At 42.8% G+C, this 20,349-nt stretch overlaps 3 protein-coding genes across 6 annotated transcripts in view; 2 read left to right on the top strand and 1 right to left on the bottom strand.

Annotated features, from left to right (window-relative positions):
- LOC128892332 (U7 snRNA-associated Sm-like protein LSm11) overlaps positions 1–9,486 on the top strand; it is a 140,378-nt gene extending 130,892 nt beyond the window's left edge. For both annotated transcript variants that reach the window (XM_054152700.1, XM_054152699.1), the window contains one exon: positions 6,825–9,486. In XM_054152700.1, coding sequence (XP_054008675.1) covers positions 6,825–7,039 — 215 coding nt within the window. In that variant the 3' untranslated portion in view covers positions 7,040–9,486. The remainder of the gene's footprint in view (positions 1–6,824) is intronic.
- The window catches only part of LOC128892321 (ecdysone-induced protein 74EF), a 210,608-nt gene that overhangs the window by 171,840 nt on the left and 18,419 nt on the right, over positions 1–20,349 (bottom strand). For 2 of the 3 annotated variants that reach the window (XM_054152671.1, XM_054152673.1), the window contains exon 1: positions 18,254–19,005. The exons of the other annotated variant lie outside the window; for it this stretch is intronic. The gene's annotated coding sequence lies outside the window, so the exon portion shown is untranslated. Of the gene's footprint in view, positions 1–18,253; positions 19,006–20,349 lie in introns of those variants that run through there. 3 annotated transcript variants of the gene reach the window in all.
- The window catches only part of LOC128892339 (14 kDa phosphohistidine phosphatase-like), a 122,657-nt gene continuing 121,731 nt past the window's right edge, over positions 19,424–20,349 (top strand). The window contains exon 1 of the mRNA XM_054152714.1: positions 19,424–19,433. The gene's annotated coding sequence lies outside the window, so the exon portion shown is untranslated. The remainder of the gene's footprint in view (positions 19,434–20,349) is intronic.

The following is a 20,349-nucleotide window of genomic DNA, read 5'->3' as shown; positions in this document are numbered from 1 at the left end:
CTAAGTCGCCCCTGACTTCGCAAATGCGCTTACGTTGCACTCGCCAAGGCGAGCACGACTTCTAGCTTCGATGGCGCGACCACGACTCCTCGGACAGAGATGAGCAGAAGGTATGCTTTGGTAAAAATTGAAATAGGGGAAAAAAGGTTATCATCTACGCGCGAGATTCGTAGGATAGTAGATCCAGGGAAGAGACTGGAGAAGACTTTTGTGGTTCGTGTACGAAGGATATAGCAAAAATTGGAATTTGAATTACGAAAGAGAATTATGTTCTACTCTGAAAGGAGAGAAACTTCTCTATATAATTGATTAATCAATTACAGGCCCTAACTCGCCTACGTTTATCAACCCACTCGAGGAACCTCTAGAAGGAACCAAAGAGAACCTTGCTAAAACTCATATCCAGGAAAAGCTCACAAGTCTCTTGCGCAGTTTACGGCTTTTCCGAATAAGAATCTTTTTCACAGATTCCTAATAAATTCGGTCCTAGTCGAACTCGATTCTTCCCCTTATCTCCGTTTTCTCGAATCTATTTTCACCTCATGATCTTCGCAGATCTCGCTACTATGCCCGTTACTTGGACTCGAAATCGATCCTGAAATCGATTTTTTCGAAGAATCGAACGCATCCCTACTCCCAGGTTGGCGTACGCGAGCGCGACGGAGAGCTCGAGCCGCGGAGAAAGAACGCGAAAGGGAGAACGGGAGAGGGAGAGGTTCTTCTCTTCGTCTCTCCCTTCCGCCCCTTCACCGGCACTTGTGCACTTCTTCTACGGTGTGCTCTCGAGCCGACGGGGGTTAATGCACTCCTAGAGCAAGCCATAACCTTAGAGCCGGGGCTCCTGGAGAAGCGCGGGAATCTCTCGACGTCGTCGGACGCGACGCCGCGCGTTGTTTACGAGATCGGTGTGTGATCGATAATCGCGACACCGGAAGATACGCTTGGCCGTGTTCCGTAAGGGTGCGCGGGCACGACAGATCACACGGCGTCGGGACGCGCGTGTACGCGCCTGGCACGCGAGTCCGCGACACGGAATTCTTCTGCCCCCGGGAACGCATCGATCGCTTCTCGCCGTCTCGCGAGACGACGCTTTCCACGAGCGGTGTTTTCGTGCCTCGGACGCCCAAAAAATCGCTCGCCAGTCGCTAATGTTAACGCCATCGGCGGACCTAAACTCATCGAGGACCGAAATTAAGCCGTTGATAAGACTCGCGAACTAAAAATTACAAGAAGCAGAATACTCTAGAACGGGGGGGTTCGTAAACAATCGGTCGCGATCCCAAATGGCGTCGCTTAGTGAAATCTTGAGGTCACGAAATTTTAGTGTAAAATATTTGATATTCTCTTTTATTTATGTTATTGGAAAAAATGCAGTTTTGATGAAAAATAGGGTATATAACTTTTGTAACTATAGCAAATACGATTGTACAAATTTTTGTACAATTTTTAATTTTATATTTTTGTACGTTTTTAAACAAATTCTAAAACTATATCATTTCATATGTATATGTATACATATGTATATAACAATATATATATATATATATTGTTACCTAATCAATAAATCATCACAAAATAGTTACATATCTTTATCTTATATATTTTGAGTTGCGAAAAAAAAACACAATCATAAATGGAGACGTGAATGAAAAAAGTTTAAGAAGCCCTACTCTAGAATGTTGAAAAATCGAACTTTTCAGAGATTTTAAAAAATTCCGTGGCCTTTTGCGATAAAGTTTGGACTCCTACTCGCGACAGAATTCAAAAATCCTTCTGTGCGTTATTACTCCACCAACAGATTTTTCGTTATGTCAATGATTATCAAACAAAAATTGTTCAACATAGATCGTCACATATCCAGGGTGGCTTCCATCTTCACGGAAGTAGGTACTCTAAAATTTTGAAACTCGACTTTCCTTGGTTTTAAAAAATTATGTAGTTTCCTCTCTCCAACCTAAGCTAGAATGATCGCACTAGACTCGAGGGGGCCGAAAGTGTTAATACTTGTAGAGCACGCGTCGAGGCGCCCTGAGAGTTTCCCGCGAATCGACGCGATCGGCATTGTTTCGTAAGCAATTTTCCACGTGGGAAACGAATTTCGCGGTTAGATTCCGAAATTTTTCCGTTTGCGTCATCTGGCCATACACGGCGTAATTCGCCGGTTGCGAGGCGAGCTCGTTGTTTACCGACCTCCAATCTGGGCGAAACTGACGCAATTTCCGCGCCACTGAGATTTGATATTTGCGGAAACAATAGTGGAAAGCGAAGCAGATTCAAGAATGGCAGATTTTGCGTGACTTCGTTTCCGAGTCATCCTTCAACGAGCCGAGTCTGTCGTGGAAGTTCGAGGCAACCGTTTATGGACACCTTTCGTCATCGACTGACAAACTTACTTTGCATAAACTCGCACGTGCACGCGCCGGTTTGGCTTTTATCTCTGACGACGAACCATTACGCTCACGATTCCATTGTTAGCTTTTAATCGTATTTACTTTTGAGTACAACAATAGGAAGAAAACACCTGACTATATTCCAATACAAATTTTTTTATCTCCGCTTCAACATCTATATATTTCATTTTAGTATCGAAATTTAAACTTTCTATATTACACGAATTTTATGTTCAAGATTCCCCAAGAATTTAAATGTTTTCTTTTTTTTTAGGTTTGAAGTAGTTACACGTCACATAGTCGTCGACTGGATAAAAACTAACGGTACGTTTAAGAAAATGAAGTTGACTCGCTGGTTCATAGTGCGCGGTAATCTCCGCTATTTCTCCGCTCGTTATCGTTCAAATTCGAGGACACCGCGATCCGGAATTTTCCGCACGGTCTCTCTCCCGTTTCGTTTGATTTTGCTCTCCGACCTTGGCTTGTTTATGGACTGCAAATCGTGGTGCGCCGCCGTTAAAATATACGGGAGTATCGACGTTGTTTTTTGGGTAAATATTTTGAAAGCGACTCGTCATCGACGCGCGCCGCGATATTTCGAAATTCCCTAACCGTGCGCGCAGATCCCGATGAAAATGAAACCAACCGTCGAACCGGTAACCTCTGACAAAGAAGAAAATATTCCTACAAGACGCGTTTATTATTGTCAGGAAACTAATGTTTTATTTTCTGATGAAAATGTTCAAAGTGCGAATACTAATGGAGAAAATCCTTTCCAAAGTTGCGATTATAAAATATTTTATAAAACTGGAGAAAACTATTGATCGAAATGTGAAAAAACAACTTCCAATTTGGTAAACCTATAACACTGCGTAAAAGACGTGTGTGCGCTCTTCCTGCTTCCTTATACAGGTTCTTCGAGTGGGTTGGAAAAGTGTCACAAAAACAGTTTCCAGACTTGGACACTCTTGCACACGTACGTGTGTCTATATTTTTATATATATATGTATATTGCGACACTCTTGATCATCGATTTCGATGAATCCCGAATCGATGACCCCAGGGGAATCCTAATCGTTGCGATCGATCGGTCGGAAGATTTCGCGGGAATTTATCTCGCAGATTGCCGTTATCGCGGCATTCGAGCTCGCGGATTTAACATCGTAGGCAGCATAGAACTCGATACTCGCTCGCGATATCGATGTCTCGCCGTGTGTTTCTTCGAGTCTTCTATCACGTTCGCGCATTCATAAAACTCTCTCGGCCCTCGTGGACCGGCCTCGAGAGTTTCTACGATCGTCATTACGCCTCCAAGGCGCTCGCTAGTCGGCCCTGGACCGTCGTATGTCTCTCTAGTCTATCGTCTAGCGCGAACGAGCGAGACGGATTGATAGAGACGAGAGACGTAAACTATTCTCTTTGCTCGGCGACGTTGCACGAGCGAGTACACGCAGACATTAAAGCGCGAGCGCGCCTGTACGCGAAACTGTAGCCAAGTACAGCCAATTATCGCTGCTAGACAATGAGCCCCAAGGTTTCGCGTCCACGAATCTCGATGACCGTCGTTCTCGCGATCTTTCAGACTCGTATCATGGTTCGAGAACCGAGCCCCGTGACACGGTATCTCGGCTCTTGATCTAATGGATCAAACTCAGGATTTTTTATTGGGCTACTCCTTTTTCACCAGTTTCCAGGCAATTTTCATGTTTTTTTTTTGCAGTCAAAACAATTGACTAACGGAAAGAAAATACATTTTATATTAAGGGAGGAAACCACATTAGGAGGCTCATTTTGACTGATTTTTTAGGATTTCTTTTTGGTTCGAAGAATTAATTAGAATTCAATTAAATTTCGACATCATTTTATTCGTATTTCGAGCAACTTTTGTGCATTTTTTTGAATAATTTCAGCCAAAAATAACAAGGTTACGGACCGATGACCGCTGAAGGTCGTAACTAGACTTCAAAATTTGACAGCGTATTCTTGGATAGTTAAGCTAACGATTTGTGAAAAAACATTGGTTTTTTGAACCTTCTAATGTGGTTTCCCCCCCTTAAGACATGGAAGAAATGATGATTTTGATAGGCATGTGTACGTAGGCACTCCGTCCGTATAAAGAGTTAAATATGTCTTTAAGAGTTATTAAGGTCGTCGCTCTTCCGATTGTTTTCAGCTAGAGGATGGGTTAAACATAGATTGTACTATGTATCAGTTAAAAAGGAACGAATTTTATACAGTGAGGTACACATTAGTACATTCTAGAGATAAAGTGGAGAAAATAGAAACCAGCGACGACACAGAGATCCTAAGTTCCTAAGAGAACGAGAGAAGATAGCCAAGGTCCTGGAGTAAGATTGGAGTTGTAATGCACACGGAAGGACTCGATATTGGCTCGTTCTAAGAGCGTGCAACGAGGAAACTCCAAATGGATTGAGTCAAATAGGCTGAAAGTTTCAATTATGAAAGTTTGACCAGTCTCGTTTGGTGTATTTGCATGAGTAATGTACTTGCGTTTGTTCGGTCTTTACATTCGTGTAATTCTTGCATCCCTGCCCCCCCCCCCCCCCCCATAGCTTGGTTACCTCTAGGTTGCTAAACCCGTACTGTGGCTACAATCACACGTACCTACAGCCTCTGAGGGCAATCGAGAGCTTGAGCTTGTTCATTTGTTGCAGTGTTCATGCAACGCAAACCTTTGTCACTGTTTACTACGGACGACCAATTGTAAATCCACTACAATTTATTGCAAACTGATATCGTTCATTTCTTAATGATTCATTGAATTTATCGAGATGAAAATTTGGCGTGAATCTCTTTCGGTGCGTTCGCGATAAGCCTTTGCAAGTACTGAGAATCCACGTCGATTTCAATATGCGTTCCACGCTCGAGTTGCCCTCGAGTTGGTTTCTGCGCAGAGTTCCCCAGCTCCGCGCAAGGAGCTCCAAAAAAGCACGAGTCGAATCGAGGAAGGAGAGAAACGATAGACTGACGGAGCAACGCCGAGATCTTTGCCTTGCCCGGGGCACAAATCAAGGCCCTTCTTTGCTCTCGAAGGCCCCACATGACTCAACCTTATTATTATTGTTAGTTTTACACCGACACACCGGGAGAGCCGCGCTCGCGCAACGCTCACGGCTTCTCTCTTTCCGTCTCTCTCGAGCGTGTGCGTAGAGAATCCGTGAGTCGGTGTTTTGGTGCGTACGAGCCGCGACTAGGAAGTGCAAATCGCCAGTCGACGACGTGTTCAACGCCAAGATGAACAAAATTCTTATCCAGATAAACTTCGAACAACGAATTGGAGCAGAAACACTTTTGTTACTGGTTGAATGAACCATGAATGAATTTGAATTGTAAAATGTTATCTTGAGAATGAATAAAAATTTAGCTGTTCAAAGTAGCGAAATAGCTAGCGTTGGAAAGAACATACTCGATTCTATTGTACGTTCAGCAAAAAGATCACCGTGTCCCTAGTTAACAAAGAATGTAATCGGTACTCGCGTGCAGGTAAAAATCGAAGCACTTATCGCACGCAAATTGCTTGTTTAAAGTTTAACGCAAAGGCAGGTTTATTTTTGGGTATCGTTAGTCGCGTTCAGCGAAGGACGCCATGCAATTAAACTAATCGCTAAATATCAATAGCGAGTTATGGTATGCGCGCATGCCTGCGCATTTTTACTAGCGATACTTCTATTCCTTATTATACATAATCCTAATATTTCTTTGTGAAATGTTGCTAATTTTTTGTCTTTTCAATATGGTGTTTGTTATCACAGTTTCACTGAAAACCAAACTATACCATTTACTCTTGATCAATACAATGTAAATAATCATGAGTGCGTGTTTTTTTTTTAAACTTGTTTTACAGTGACACTTTGAAAAAATATATGCTTCCTGGAGATTTTTGCAGACAGATATGAAATGACCTGTTCTTTTTTTTTTAATATGTTTTTTTTTTATGAAAATCCCAGCGTGAACACGTAAAACTAAAATAAAATTTTATAGATTCCAAGATTACCATTCGAAATGTATAATCGAGAATAAAAGTGCGCTTTGATTTCTACCTTGACAAACCGGCGCAAAGAGTTTTCCAATGACTCGATCATCCTTCCTCGAATATCTATCGTTTCATCCTGATCGACCAACTCGTTCGTTCGGGCAAAGGGTAGACGAATCGCTGCGTTAAAATCCATAGCCTCGAATGTATCGGGTTTTTGTCTCGCGTGGAATGTTCCCAGCGAGCACAGCCAGCTCGAGACGAATGGATTTCGACCATTGTTTCGTTCTGTCGACATCGCATTCGTTCGACGATTTGTTCCCGTCGTCGATGCCTTCGACTAGAACGTTTCGCGCCAAAGATACATCCAGCTTTCTCGCGGCAAACGGTGCAGCAGTGAAGCGTTGGGGCGCTAGATACACTCAACAATTTTTTTACAGGTTCCAAGCGAATGCACAATTGCGCAGCTTTGTGGTCATATCTGTGGATGATTCGACCAGCTCTGGGGAATTTTTTGGAGTCGATATATATCTTAAAAATTACGTTAACGTATAATTTTGAAAGAGAAGGACGAAGCCGCGCGCAGTCTACTCAAGGAATACCATTGAAGCACATATCACGTTTACTGTTGATGATACAACAGAAATGCATATAACGAAAATTGTTTTAAACTTGATTTGAAAACTTTTACATTCTGTACAAATATTGGATAGGATTATTATTAACGAAGATGCCAAATATTGTAGAAGTTTCGTCCTTACTGGCCCGCGAATGTAAAAGAAACACAGTTTTGAAATAAAGATTTGCTTTCCATCCACAAATTTGACTCGTTGCTTCGAACAATTTCAAAACTATGTTACCAAGAGTACAGCCTTCGCAGAAATGCTAAAAGAAAAAAGTTGATCTATTCGAGGCGACAAGCAAGAACGATCCCTTAAGTCATGCCGCGAGTTTAATGGTCGCTGGGAAACCAGACAGCTTCCTTCTCGAAGGCGACGGACGCTTTTCAAAGCGCTCGACGGACGCCTCGATCAAACGTCGATGATCTATAAAGACGCGTTCTTTTTTTTCTTCTTTAGAAATTCGCGCCTACTCGAACGAGGGCCTGACAATTCCACGAGCGCGAGAAACGCTGTCACGCAGGTTTGACTGGCCAACAATCGGACAGGATTCACGAGGACGATCGGTTGGTTGATTTCGATCCGTCGTCGAATTCGACCGAGCCTTTCTTCTCGCGGCTTTTGGGAAACGTTGGAACGCGTTTCAACGTGTCGCGAGATGGTTGTCAATCATCCCATTAAGGGGATATTTACCCAGCATTCTAGGAAAATCTATTTTTTAGGGGTAGCTTTATTTCTTTCGAGGAACTTTTACTAAGTTCAGAAATATCTCCATGAAATTGTTAGTATGTGGAAATGATATATATCGTTCATGGCTGTAGTTGAAATAAAAATATAATTAAAAATTTCGCACTTTAAGGGTTAAAGGCCGCCTAACGCAACGACTCGAATCGTATCCTCTCCAGTAGCATTATGTTAACGCTATCGGTCCTGTTAAACGACAGATTCGTCTCGCTGCATCATGCTCGAAAGAGCATACGTAACATCACGAGGCGGCAACGACGAATGCAAAAAGCTGTGAAATTATCTGTCGGGCAAATATCATCGGCAAAGAACGATGCACCATGCTCCGCGCTAATTACCGTGTTTACGGCGCACTTTGGCGACGATCGCGATCCCTGACAACGTAATGCACTCTGCACGCAATTATGTAAATAAACGACAAGCGTTGTTAATAAGCAAACGATTTCAATTATTCACGACCGCGGTCGCAACTATTGGCGTGTCGCATCGCCCTGAATTACCGCGAGCTACGAAGCACTTGCACGAGTATGCAAAGATCGATCCACATGTAGCTCGAGAACGTAACAATGGCATAATGAATCGAAAAGTCTCGGCTACGCGTTCCTCGATTCGCGAACGCGAGACCTCGCGAGACTTGAATCAAGATTTCGCGAGATTGGAATCGAGATATGCGATTATCCGATCAGAAGAGAGATAGAACACCGAAAAACCATACTTTGAACCACAGATTTGATAAACAATTGTTAATTTCTTAGGTTTCGCATTCGATTAAATTTAAATTGAACCGAGACCACTGCAGAATTTTTTGTTGTTTCTTGCGTGGAATTTTGTTGACATTTTGTTACACTGCTATTTATTGTCGTTACGTATCAATGGAATTTAATAAAGTATATTTGTTGAATCGTAAAGTGATACTCGTTTCGTTTCTTTCTAGAGGCCTCGTCGGGAGTACGGTTGTTTAGATTATGCAACACGTGTCGTCAGAGTGCATCCATTGAAGTTATAATACTATTCTACGGTATATTTATAGGCATTGTAGGAGTGGCAACCTTAGAGGCAGTTAGTATTTCTTGGTACATTCATGCATTCGTATGCGCACGTGTTCTGGGATTTTCAGATATTTCAGAAATTAACACTAGAGTGCAGCAATGTTAATTTCCGCTAATCATCTATACAATACAAGCCACAAAGCAATTCAAATCATCCCTGGTGAACACTTTCGCTATAAAATCTGGAATAAAGCAGACAAAAAAAAAACTAAAAATTGTATTCAAGTAATCAGTAATTCGTTCAATTCTTTTCTCTATCATCCAATTTTTCTTTAAATCGTACCCCAAGCTAAAAAAGGACTAGACTTCTTGGAGATGCACTCCGAGCTCGACAAGGCGAAGAACCACTGCATTAGAAGATAACGAGGCACGCGCGGGCAGAAACGAAACAAGTATATATTTATAACGGAAATAAATAGGAATCGTAAACAACGGAACGATCACGATCTCAGTTATACTTAAAAATAGCTTCACGGTTTCCGATTTACCTTTTTTCCTTATGAGCTTGATACTTTGTTGCCTTTACGTGCTACCCGTTTCCTGTGTCTGGAAACCGGTTTCGATCGAAGATCATCTGGAACGATTCCGACCGCGATGCTTTTATTTAAGCGAATTTCGGTTCGCGGGACAGACGGATGATCCCCGTCTTAACAAGATAACGCGGACAAAACGAATTGCCCCGGGCAATAATCGCGACATCGATCCACGATAATGATAATCACGTTCAAACCAAAGGACAAAATTGAAAGCAGTTATTAATGGGCGGATATAATATCGTTATATTAGGCTCGCATTAGATCGCTGACGATTAGGCTCAACCGGTCACGTAAATTTCATGCGTTTCAAGGCTAACCTTTTACAGTAATAGAATAATTTTCTTGCAAAAACTGGTCGTTTCCATTTTCAATAGAAAGTTACTCATACTGAATCAACTCTGAGACACAAAACAATCATAGGCCTAGGTACTTCCATACATACACAAATATACCCACATGTACATAATTTGTAACTGATCCTTTTCAGTCACCTCATTTTAAGACTCAAACCTCTCCAAAGCATCAAGAAACGCAAAAGCTTGAGGGGATGGCAATACCTCTCCTGGTTAGTGAAATTAAACAATCAATCGAGCACGAGCTTGTTCGTTACAATGTTCAAACCATGCAGGCCTATTTCACTTTTTGCTACAGATGACCAAGTTCACTTACAATTGGATTTTGAACGGTCTCGACAGAGTTGTTGTTTTTTTTATCACTCTACTCTATACTATTCCCTCTGTTCTTTGGAATCTCCTCGAGGGATGGTCCGGTACGGTCTAATGGGCAAACGGTGAACTGAAGTTTGTCCTGATACAATGATGTCTCGATACGATATCCTGATCACCGCCAGATAGAGGGTGAAGGAAGGAAACGCAAGAATGGAACCCATTGAGAGAAACTCGCGAGTTAGGTCGAACTTGGTATGGATAGAGTAATTGCTAGCGGCCTTCCTAGCTCGCAGCCTTCCGTTTTTATTGCGCTGCGAGTTGTCGCGTTCGAGGCGCTGCTATTGCCGCAGCAAGGGCCCCGAGAGTGCCAAGTTAAACGATCTCTCACCGATGGACAAGCCGTGACATCACCTCGCGACGGGATCGCCCGCTAGAATTCCATGCACGCTTTTCTCCGCCAGTCTATTTCCACCTTCGGATATTCAGACGTTCGCCCGGACCTTTAGCACGCGTTAATAACCGTCTCCTACGAGGGAAATTCTGCGATTGATACAGTTCAAGGAATCCCAAATCTTGCAGGTGTAAAGTACACATGGGCTTACGTATTGCTATCTTTTTTTAGCGCCAAGGAGTGGAAACAACCCTCTCTATTCACAGAATTTTCATTCAGCACCAAAGGAAAATAGCAAAATTAATATCTGTCTCCTACGAGGGAAATTGCTATGATTGATACATGGAATCTCAAGTTTTGCGGGTGTAAAGTACAACGTGGGTGTAACGACTGCTGCTATCTTTCTTTGGCGCCAAAGAGTGAAGACACCCCCACCCCGAACAACACACAAATTTCTTTCAGCGCTAATGAAGAACAACAATGCGATCAAGTGCAAACGATTTTTTTTGCAAAACTTCAGATTTATGTAGAGCGCATCGATTAGCAAGCTTTCCTCGTTAGTACCGCGTCCCTGTTTTCTCTACCCTTTTGGCAAGATTCTTCAGGGACGAGAATAATTTCGGCTAGCAGCAGTTGCATAACGTCGGACGTGAAATAAAATCTTACGACGGGCTGTCACGTGCGAAGCAAATTAGTGCAAACTGTATCCGCACGAAAGTTGATAGAATAGATAACGAACGCCGAGCGTCGCGATGGCTTTTTCACGTGCGTGCTCGTCTGTTAGTTAAAGGGATCTTTCAGGTTAGAACAACGAAATCGCGTCTTTCAACGAAGATGATTGTACGAGCTACTATCGGAGAGAAATTTAATTAAATAAATTACAAAGTAATTTTTAATCCTGCAGATAAAGTACTTTTGGCTGGCAGCTGGTAAACAAAACGAAGACTAATAATTCAGTCTTAATAACGAGCAATTATCCACGACGTTTCGACTTTATGCGTTAAGTCATCCTCATGATCTGCAATAACGGAAATTATCCTATATGCCTAACACAAAATTGCACAGTTTCATGCCTAATACGAATACTATCTAAAACTATGAATGACCGAGATCAACGACAGAAAAATGTATCGAAAAAAAGCCCACAAATATTTTACGAAGAGATCATCTTGACATCAAATTAGACATGGAAATAGACTGTTCCGACACCAGACAGCTCGAATTTGTTTATCAACTAGCAGCGTCGGGAGAACACGCTCCAACGACGATGTCGCTCGGCCTTCGAGAAAAGTGCGCGTACAATGCATCGGCGACGATGCGTATCGTTAATTTATTATCTTTGCGCGCGAGGAGTGTGTTATTTCATCGTTGACGAAGTTTTATTTTCCTCGCGTGTTTCAAATCTCACACAACCCTCGCGCGCGACACACGCCGTGGCAATAACGCGAGAGCCGTGTGCTTTAACGAGCCTGCGCGCACTTAATCGTACATTCTGCTGTTTTGAAGGTAAACCGTTTCAAGGTGAGCTAAACTCAGCCAGAGGGGGAATAATTGTTTAATCGACGCAACAATAACATTTGATTCGGCATTATTCCTTGCCTCGTACCGGTCGCGCGCGATAAAGGCATCGACAGAAACGTTCTTAACCGCTCAACGTTCGCTTTGTCGAAACTCGATGACTGTGAATATTTAAAAATATGATAAAAATATAGTGTTTGATTTTTTTATTCTCTGATATGGATATTCTTTCATTTCTGTTCGATAACTTTAGTGTTTTACTACTTGAAATTCTATCAAACCAGCTGCGACGACGATGCCATGTTTATTTGTAAATTTAATCGTGAAATTTTCTACAGGTATAGAATTTGAAAATGATCCGATTCTAAAAATTGAAACGTCGTTTTGTGCTTTACGAATCCCCTCGTCGAACTGAATTTTATTTGATATTTCATACTTTGAATAACCTTTAATGTTTTAACAACGTTTTGTAGCTTTTATATTCACTCTGTTCTCAAATGCTCGACTTAATTAGAATTAACGGAAAATCGCGATATAGAAACAGGGAGATTCGATTGGTTAGCTGTTGAGATAAGCTTTTATGCGTTCGACGTAAAACGTAATTTCGTTTAATACTTCAAATTAAATTTTTATCGAACAAATAACAGATCAAAAACTGTGTTAGGCTTTCATGCGTTATTCGAAACTTTTATTTGATTAATACTTTTTCCCATTCCTGTGTACAGTGCCCGAGGGTACTCGGGTTAGAGCGTTAAGCGGTTAATTGGACGCCTGAAGCAACAACGCGAGCTGGATGTTTATTAAATCGAAAAACCGATCGCTCGACCGTTCTCTGCGAACGATGGCGGTCGTTATTCAGCTGCATGCGTCGTGCATGTCACGTACAGGATAATCGCGAAATATATGGCGCGATAAAGAATTGGTCCCATTTAAAAACATTCAAAAATAGGAGAAATACAGACGATCGAAGTAGCTCATACGAAACAACTCAAACTCTCACGATGAAAACACGAGTGCTTTTACAAAATTACACAACGTACGTAAAATATAATATCTTCAAAATCATCCTTCCTTGGGTACATGTCTTTGGACTTCATTTATTTCACCTTCAAGCAGCGCTTGCCTTCAATTCTAAATAAACTGAAGCGACCACAAAAAGAATCCACCAAATGAGAAATACTTATTATTCGTGGGGGCGGACATGTTTTTCAGAATATTTGATTACTACGCGTCGAGCCGGAGAGCATGAGTCAATCACGTTGAGCGGACAACTTTTCGTTTTCTTGTAAGTTTTCGATACCCTTGACCATGACCGCATTTTTCATGGTCTTAGGGGCGACCTACCTACACGGGGCGATCGCTCTCGGTGTTACATCAGTCCGAGCAGGGCACGAGGGGCCCTGCTCGAGAAAGGTTAGGTCCAGTCTACGAGCAACAGTGCTGTGTCCGCGATACTCGAAGGTCATCGGTACGTATGAACGAGCAGAGGCGGATATGCTCGAAAAACCATGGAGGGGACAAGGTATCGGTGGTGGGGGTGGGCCAGGTGAGGCACCCCCTTCCACGAACTTGCCAATTACCTGAGAGAGTCAAGGCTCTGGCCCAATTTGAGTTCGTAGACCTAGCCGGGCGATAGGTCGCGCGTACGATCACTTTTTTTTTTTACTCTTCTCGGCTTCTTCTCGCGGTCTAAGGTCATTTACTTTTACCGGACCACCTTCGAGCCTCGAAATTCCCTTGTCCTTAAAGTTAGCGAATCCGACGGGAGGAAAAGAGAAGCGTTCGTTCGCGGAACAAATTGAAAATCACGAACCTCGTCCTTGCCGGTGTCCAGCGAAATATAAAACTGTGATTGTAATTACCGGAGGCTCCGGTATTCGACGAATAACTAGTAACGAGTAGTTAGTAGTTACGTTACTCCGCGTGTGATTTATTAAAAGTAATAACAAAATAAACATTTTTCCATTTCAATTTCAAACACAAATTAATATGCGTGAGCTAAACGTCCATTCAAATTAGCATCCGATAAAAAAAAAAAAAAAATTAATGTGTTGCCTAGTCAGTTATGATTAACGATCAATGAATATTTAGACACAATTAACTCTGGGGTACATACTCCGAATGACTGAATGATTTTTAATTGCAAATTAAAAGTACAATTTACGATTACTGATTAATTATACAAATATGGAACGTTACCGCAAAAAAGGTATCAATTTAAACTACGCGAAGAATCCATCTCTTCGAAACCGATCAACAAATTCCCGCGAAAAATTTCAAAATTATTTCTCTTTATTTATCTATGTAACATAACATTCGATTGCAACATCATACGGGTTGCGCAACCCGACGATTGATCGTTCGCCGAGGTCCCCGAAAATAAAAATACCGAAACGTCGAAATAAATTGCTTAAATAAATGTTCGGGGAATTCGAAGAATTTCTCAACTTTGATTATTTAATTAATCAGAATATAATCGCTGCCCCACAACTCTCGATTTCCACGTCACATGGCAGGTGCAGGAACGCCACAATACGACACGCGACCTATACGTGTATTACGTTTCGACATTCGTTGCCCTTCGAGCGACTCGCACGCGAACCGTTTGTTAAACAAAAGTGCCGTAACAATCGTATAGGATGCTGGGGCGATCGATTGCTTTCGTGGAGATGTTATAGATAGAACAGGTAAAGCCTGTGTGTAGGTGGAAATTGTCCCACCGTTAGAAAGAAAAGGGAAATCGCGGTACCAAGTCTATCTTTGTCTACTAAAGCGCCGTAAAAGTTAAAGTATTTTCGGCTATCGAAGTGCAATATTACGAATTTATACAATTCATATATTATATAACTCTACTAACGGAAAGATATTACGAGAAAATAACTGAAAGCTGAACGAATTGAATTGAGTAAAGTTAACGTTCACATGCGCTAGTAAATCAAAAACAGATAAAGTATCGTGATTTCTTTCTCTCTTTAGCTGTGGTACAGTCAGCAGTCTGTCTCCCTTACTCTATCTATAATATCACTAAAATGAAAACACTGGCTGACCGGTCTCGATGCCGCGGGCCAGCGCCATTATTTTTGGATGACGAGCATCCATGCAACGAACGGCCACGAGCCGCGCGAAAACGTAAACACAGATGCAGGCCTCGATCTTGAAAGCCAGACGCGTTACGTGCGCTACGATCTTATCGAAGAGTCGCGTAATCGGTGTCATACAAGAACAAAAAGTTCGGCAGCCGAGACAGAACCGATCGATACGCGAACACTGGGAACAGTGTTGTACCCACATCGGGGCCCAATGCAAAGTGAAACTTGAGCAAAGTGAAATGGAAAAAGAATATTTCTGAATTGGAAATTAGAGATACAACGGTCAACATGACTGGTCTGTTAGTTATAACGATAAGGTGATCATTTAGTTATTTTTAATATTATAAGAATTTCAAAATATTCAGAATACTTGGCCATCGAATCTATGGATTTTTTTTATCCGATCGCGTTTCTCTGCTACTCTTTAAACTACATTTTATTTGAGGTAACAACAAATTTAATATAAATAAAGCTCGTTGAAGTTTATCTGCATGTTTCCATTTTATTATATAGTTGTAGTATCCGCGCCTCCCGTACCCAACAATAAGGAGTCAACTAAGAACACGAAACGTAGGGTACGGGATTTGTCGCGTAGATAAAGCGGTCGACTGTGGATCCGAGGATCGTGGCTTCGAATCCCCGTGTCTTATTTTTCGTTTAGACTCCTACATAGTTTTGGCTTGGAGTAGTCGGTTGGTAAGGCGTCAAGAACAAAAATAATGATGGAGGCTATGGTGTGCTCTACGTAAGCAAGAGTTCAGCCAACGAGGTGAAGGAAGAAAAAAGATACGAGAAACGCGGGCGAATCAAGAGAGGCAAGCGAAACGTAGCGGAAGGTGGTAGAGGGAGGTTGAGGAGAGGAGCTCCACGTGGTACCAAACTTCAGGGACGCTGGTTTATATGGGGCGCGAGGCTACGGGGCCCTTATAGCGCACCGGCATCTCAATATTTATCGAACGTTGTAGCGGCGCTATATACCAAACACACGAAGCAGATGATTTTGGCCCTCGGCCCTGGGTGCCGCGAAGGTCGCCACGTAACCGGTCGCGCGCTAGAGAATTAGAGAACGCTAGAGAGAGAAGCTAACGGGCGAAACGCGCGCTACTGTAAACCTCTTAACTATATTAGAGAGACTAGCGAAGTCTTTCTGAGTCGAAGCCAAGCGAGGGAACACCGCTGAGGGGGTGGGGGAGAACGGACGGAGAGAAAAATGAAAGACGGAGATGGATACTCGAGGGCCGAAGGTTGGCCTAGGCTGAAAATACTTGAACGAAATATAGTTGCGTCTTATATTTGAGCGCGTGGGTAAGCACGCAAGTGCATACGGGAACTACGTATTCCGCGATTCGTCTGTTTACATGGCTCATCCGTGGATGCAACGCCGTGAAATTACGATGTAGCCGCAACCGATGCCGCGCGACGCGCAGCTTGCCAGTTTTAATGCCTTCCGGTAGAATTAACACGAAATCGAAAAATCTACTAAGCGGATCGTCGAAAACTTTGTTAATTTCGAACGATATCCATAGGGATTACATAGGAGGTCTAGCAAAGACGACAAGTGAAAATGAAATTTGTTTTTGTTAAATCTCCCCCGCCATTTCACTTATAAAAAAATTGTTTATTCCATATAATGTCTCCCTTTGAATGAGATAACTTTTGTAAAAACACGTTTCGATAGCTTCATCCCCTAATGAGATACTCAACAAAATTCCGTTTAAAACGAAACACCATGTAGAATGCTGGAATCGAAGAAAAATAACACCAAAAGCGTAATCGATGACGACAACAATTGTATACAAGGTTCGCATCGTGTTATTCGTAAGTTAAACCACAGAAGAAAAAAAAATATAAATATCAAAACTATAATATGAAAATGTGTATAAAAAGTATAATTATGTTATTCATAAGGTCGAAACGTTGATGAATACTTGTTTTCACAACCGCTAACGTCGATCTTTACTTTGATACGTTGCCAGCCATTTTGTTGCTACAAAGCGAAAACAAATCGAAAATTTGTACACGCAAAAATGTTTGTTACATGAGTCACGAAAATTCATGCATACAAATTTTTGTAACAAGAGTCACGAATCGCAAGGTTGCGTTCGTTTCGAAGGCAAAAATCGACTGACGCGCAAACGTATCCATAGAGTTACGATAATTTTATATAATCGATAGAATAGTAACGCGAGCTACGCTCTCGCTGGAGAGGAAGGGTGGACAGAGAGAAAGGTATCGATTCGTAAAACGCTACTTACAATTGCGTCCATAAAGTGACCGTAGAAAACCGAGACCTGCACCATAGAATTTAATCGTTTTTATGTAAACCGATCTATCTGGTGGTATACCGAACCATAATGCGTGATCACTTCCTAGATCGTATGCGATTACCGTCCAGTTGCTCATTTTCACCCCAGACGCACGACCCACCACCACCGCTCTACGAGATTCACTTTTACCCGGAGAAAAGATTCTGGTTAGGTAATCCCACCTAGTCATTCGATCGCGACGCTTTCATTAGATGGCCATTATTATCGTTCACGTTCTCGTGCTGTGCGTATGTTGGACTAATGCTCTCAAATTAAATATTTCTAGTAGGTACGTGAACGTTCGATTGATTTCTTTAATCAATATGATTGACCAAGTATACATTTACAAATTTTCAAACTCGTCTCCTTTAATTTCGCCTATTTTCGCAATAAACAAAACTTAGATTTACTCGAAAATACACTAAACGACCTTCAAATTTGGAAAACTGTTATCTAAACGCGGTAATCTATTTCTACTTGCCTCACCGATAAAACTAACCTAGGATTAACGGATTTACTACATTTCGCTAAACATTGTTTAATTCAAATAACCATATTACGTCCTTGGCAAAATCTTAACTTACAGGAATGATGTCATGTCAGTCAAGTTTGACTTCTATTCGAAGAAGATGACGCTCGAACCTTCGTGAAATTTATGGTAATGAAAATGTTTCCTAAGCGATTCCCTGTTACTTTAGTCTATTCGTATATCCGCCTACAAATCGATTAATAACTCGTTAAGGGAATAGCGAATTATGAAAACCACCAAAACGGTGTGGCGTGGGTAGCGGTATTCGAACGCGTATGACTTTCCCGCCATCTTTAATTGTCACCGAAAATGGAGGTCAAGCGTGCCCTTTGAATCGCCGTTCGCAACGTCCTTTCGTTCCACTTTATTTGCGGAAGACAGCTCCTACAACCGTTTCGAATGATGCTGATTACTCTTACCTGATCGCGACGATTGAATATATCCGATGTGTACACGGTAAGGTAAAGTGCACAGGCGATTTGGCTGTATTCCCGAACACCGAATTTTTCTTCACCGCTAACTCAATAACGACAGTTCCACGTATCCTAGTCTCCCCTTCGTTGCTGTCTGTCTCACCACTTGGGCGATCGTCGTGTTGCACTTCTCTCGAGTCACCAAAAAATGTAAACAACTTTTTGTACGAACGTGCACGCACGATAACCATCGACCACCTTCGCGACACGCCACCGAAACAGCGGACAAAGAAGGAAAATAAAACAAAACGAAACGTTCGACCGTTGCTAACTTGCGTCGTGCACGATATACTACATCCACGGTTACTTCTTCGATTCTCTAGCGCGTGTACATGCACAACCGACGCACGTATCTGTCCTCGCGTCTCGTTGAAAAAAAAGTTTCGTCTTCGATCCGGTAATGGCGGTTCCACAACAACCAGTAACCGTTCTTGCCCGGCCGATCGAGGAATCGATTATACTTCGCACGCACCGACAGCGCCACACAGATTTTTAGCGTCCAATAGGCACACGACTCCCACGTTTCGATATCGAATCGAAAATCGAGCGCGTTAGACTAGAGACGCGCGCAGGTCCTCGAGGGTCCCTCGGCCGCGGGAAATTCAGGAAGCTCCCGCTGCCGCTAATGGTGGCTGATTACGCTTTGCGAACGCTTCGTGGTTTTCGCGTGCTCTTTTTTCCCCTCGAACCAAACTCTCTCCCTCTCTCTCTCTCTCTCTCTCTCTCTCTCGCGGGATGCTTTCTCCGTTTTCCCAAACGGGACCTCCAGCCACCCGATAGGAAACAGAATAAACGAATCGCGTGACACGAGGCGGTACAACAACAAGTCTTTGGCCGAAGCGCGAAGGAACACTGAACGTAACGCGCGAGCGACGAGCCTCGGTTTGCCTAGCCTAGCCGCCACTAAACGCCACTATCCTAGGTTAGACACGCTCGCGACACTCTCCCTCCTCCCCCCTCCCCACCCCACCCCACCCCCCGCCCGCCATCCCTCTCCGCGTTCGAGCTTCTTTCTCTTTCGCGCTCGAGTGCTGCGTCTTTCACGCTCTCTCTGTCCGTCCTACTCTCACTTTGCCATCTTGCGTCTCCGTTCGACTAAAGCGATCTATGTACATAGAGTACGGGGGGTACACACGCCGTGTGGATTCGGAGCGGCCGGGAGGTGGGGGTTCGTAAGGCCATAGCCACGGCCACCGAGTCGCACACTCTCTTAAAGAGCTAGCGCATGCACGCACGTACACACGCCGATCGCGGCCCACTACCGCGCGATTGTCGCTCTGCTTCTCGCGTGTGCGCCCGCGCGATCCTGCACACACGATCCTAGCTCTAGACCGCTTCGAGATCTCGTGTAACGTCCGTATTCTCATCGCGCGCGGAAGCATTTCGACCAACTATTTCGCGGGCTACCAATAATAATTGTAGTTATAGCAATTACAATACCCAAGGGAAACAAAATTAAATGAAATTGAAAGAAAAGACATGCCTTCCGACTCCTGTTTTGAATCATACGTACTTAGTTGTATGTAGCGCGTGTACAGCAACTTTTATTATTATTTTATACACCGAGGAAGGCCTAACCCGAAACGTGTATTACTTCAAATAACATTGTCTAAGTCGAACGGCTGCGGTTTGTTTTCTATAAACAAAAATACAAGTTTCTATCTCCGAAACTAATTTTCTGGAATAAGGAAGGCTCGTGCAAAGAACGTCATTCGACGTTTTGTGAAACATCTATGGTTTAGCGGTAACGAGAATGTAACGTATCCTTTTTTGCGGAGAAATTCTATTCAGCCCGTGTTTTGCCACTTTGGCAGCCGTGCTGTTGATTCAAATTCTTTTGAAGAAAGTCCGTCGCCGATTAGCAAAATTAAAAGAGAATATTCCATGGGGATTACGAAGCTCCGGCATAGCACGGTGGACTGTAAACGCGGGTACATCCGTGCCGCGAATGTACATACATCCAATGCGTACATACGCGAGAACTTTAGCCGAGCCGTAGTTGAGAGAATATACCGTCTGTATGTAATTTGTTCTATATTCAA

The sequence above is a fragment of the Hylaeus anthracinus genome, unplaced genomic scaffold, assembly GCF_026225885.1.
Source record: "Hylaeus anthracinus isolate JK02 unplaced genomic scaffold, UHH_iyHylAnth1.0_haploid 12002, whole genome shotgun sequence".
Taxonomy (NCBI): Eukaryota; Metazoa; Arthropoda; class Insecta; order Hymenoptera; family Colletidae; genus Hylaeus; species Hylaeus anthracinus.
The sequence above is the reverse complement of the archived record's forward strand: the minus strand, read 5'-3'. Positions and strand labels throughout refer to the sequence as shown.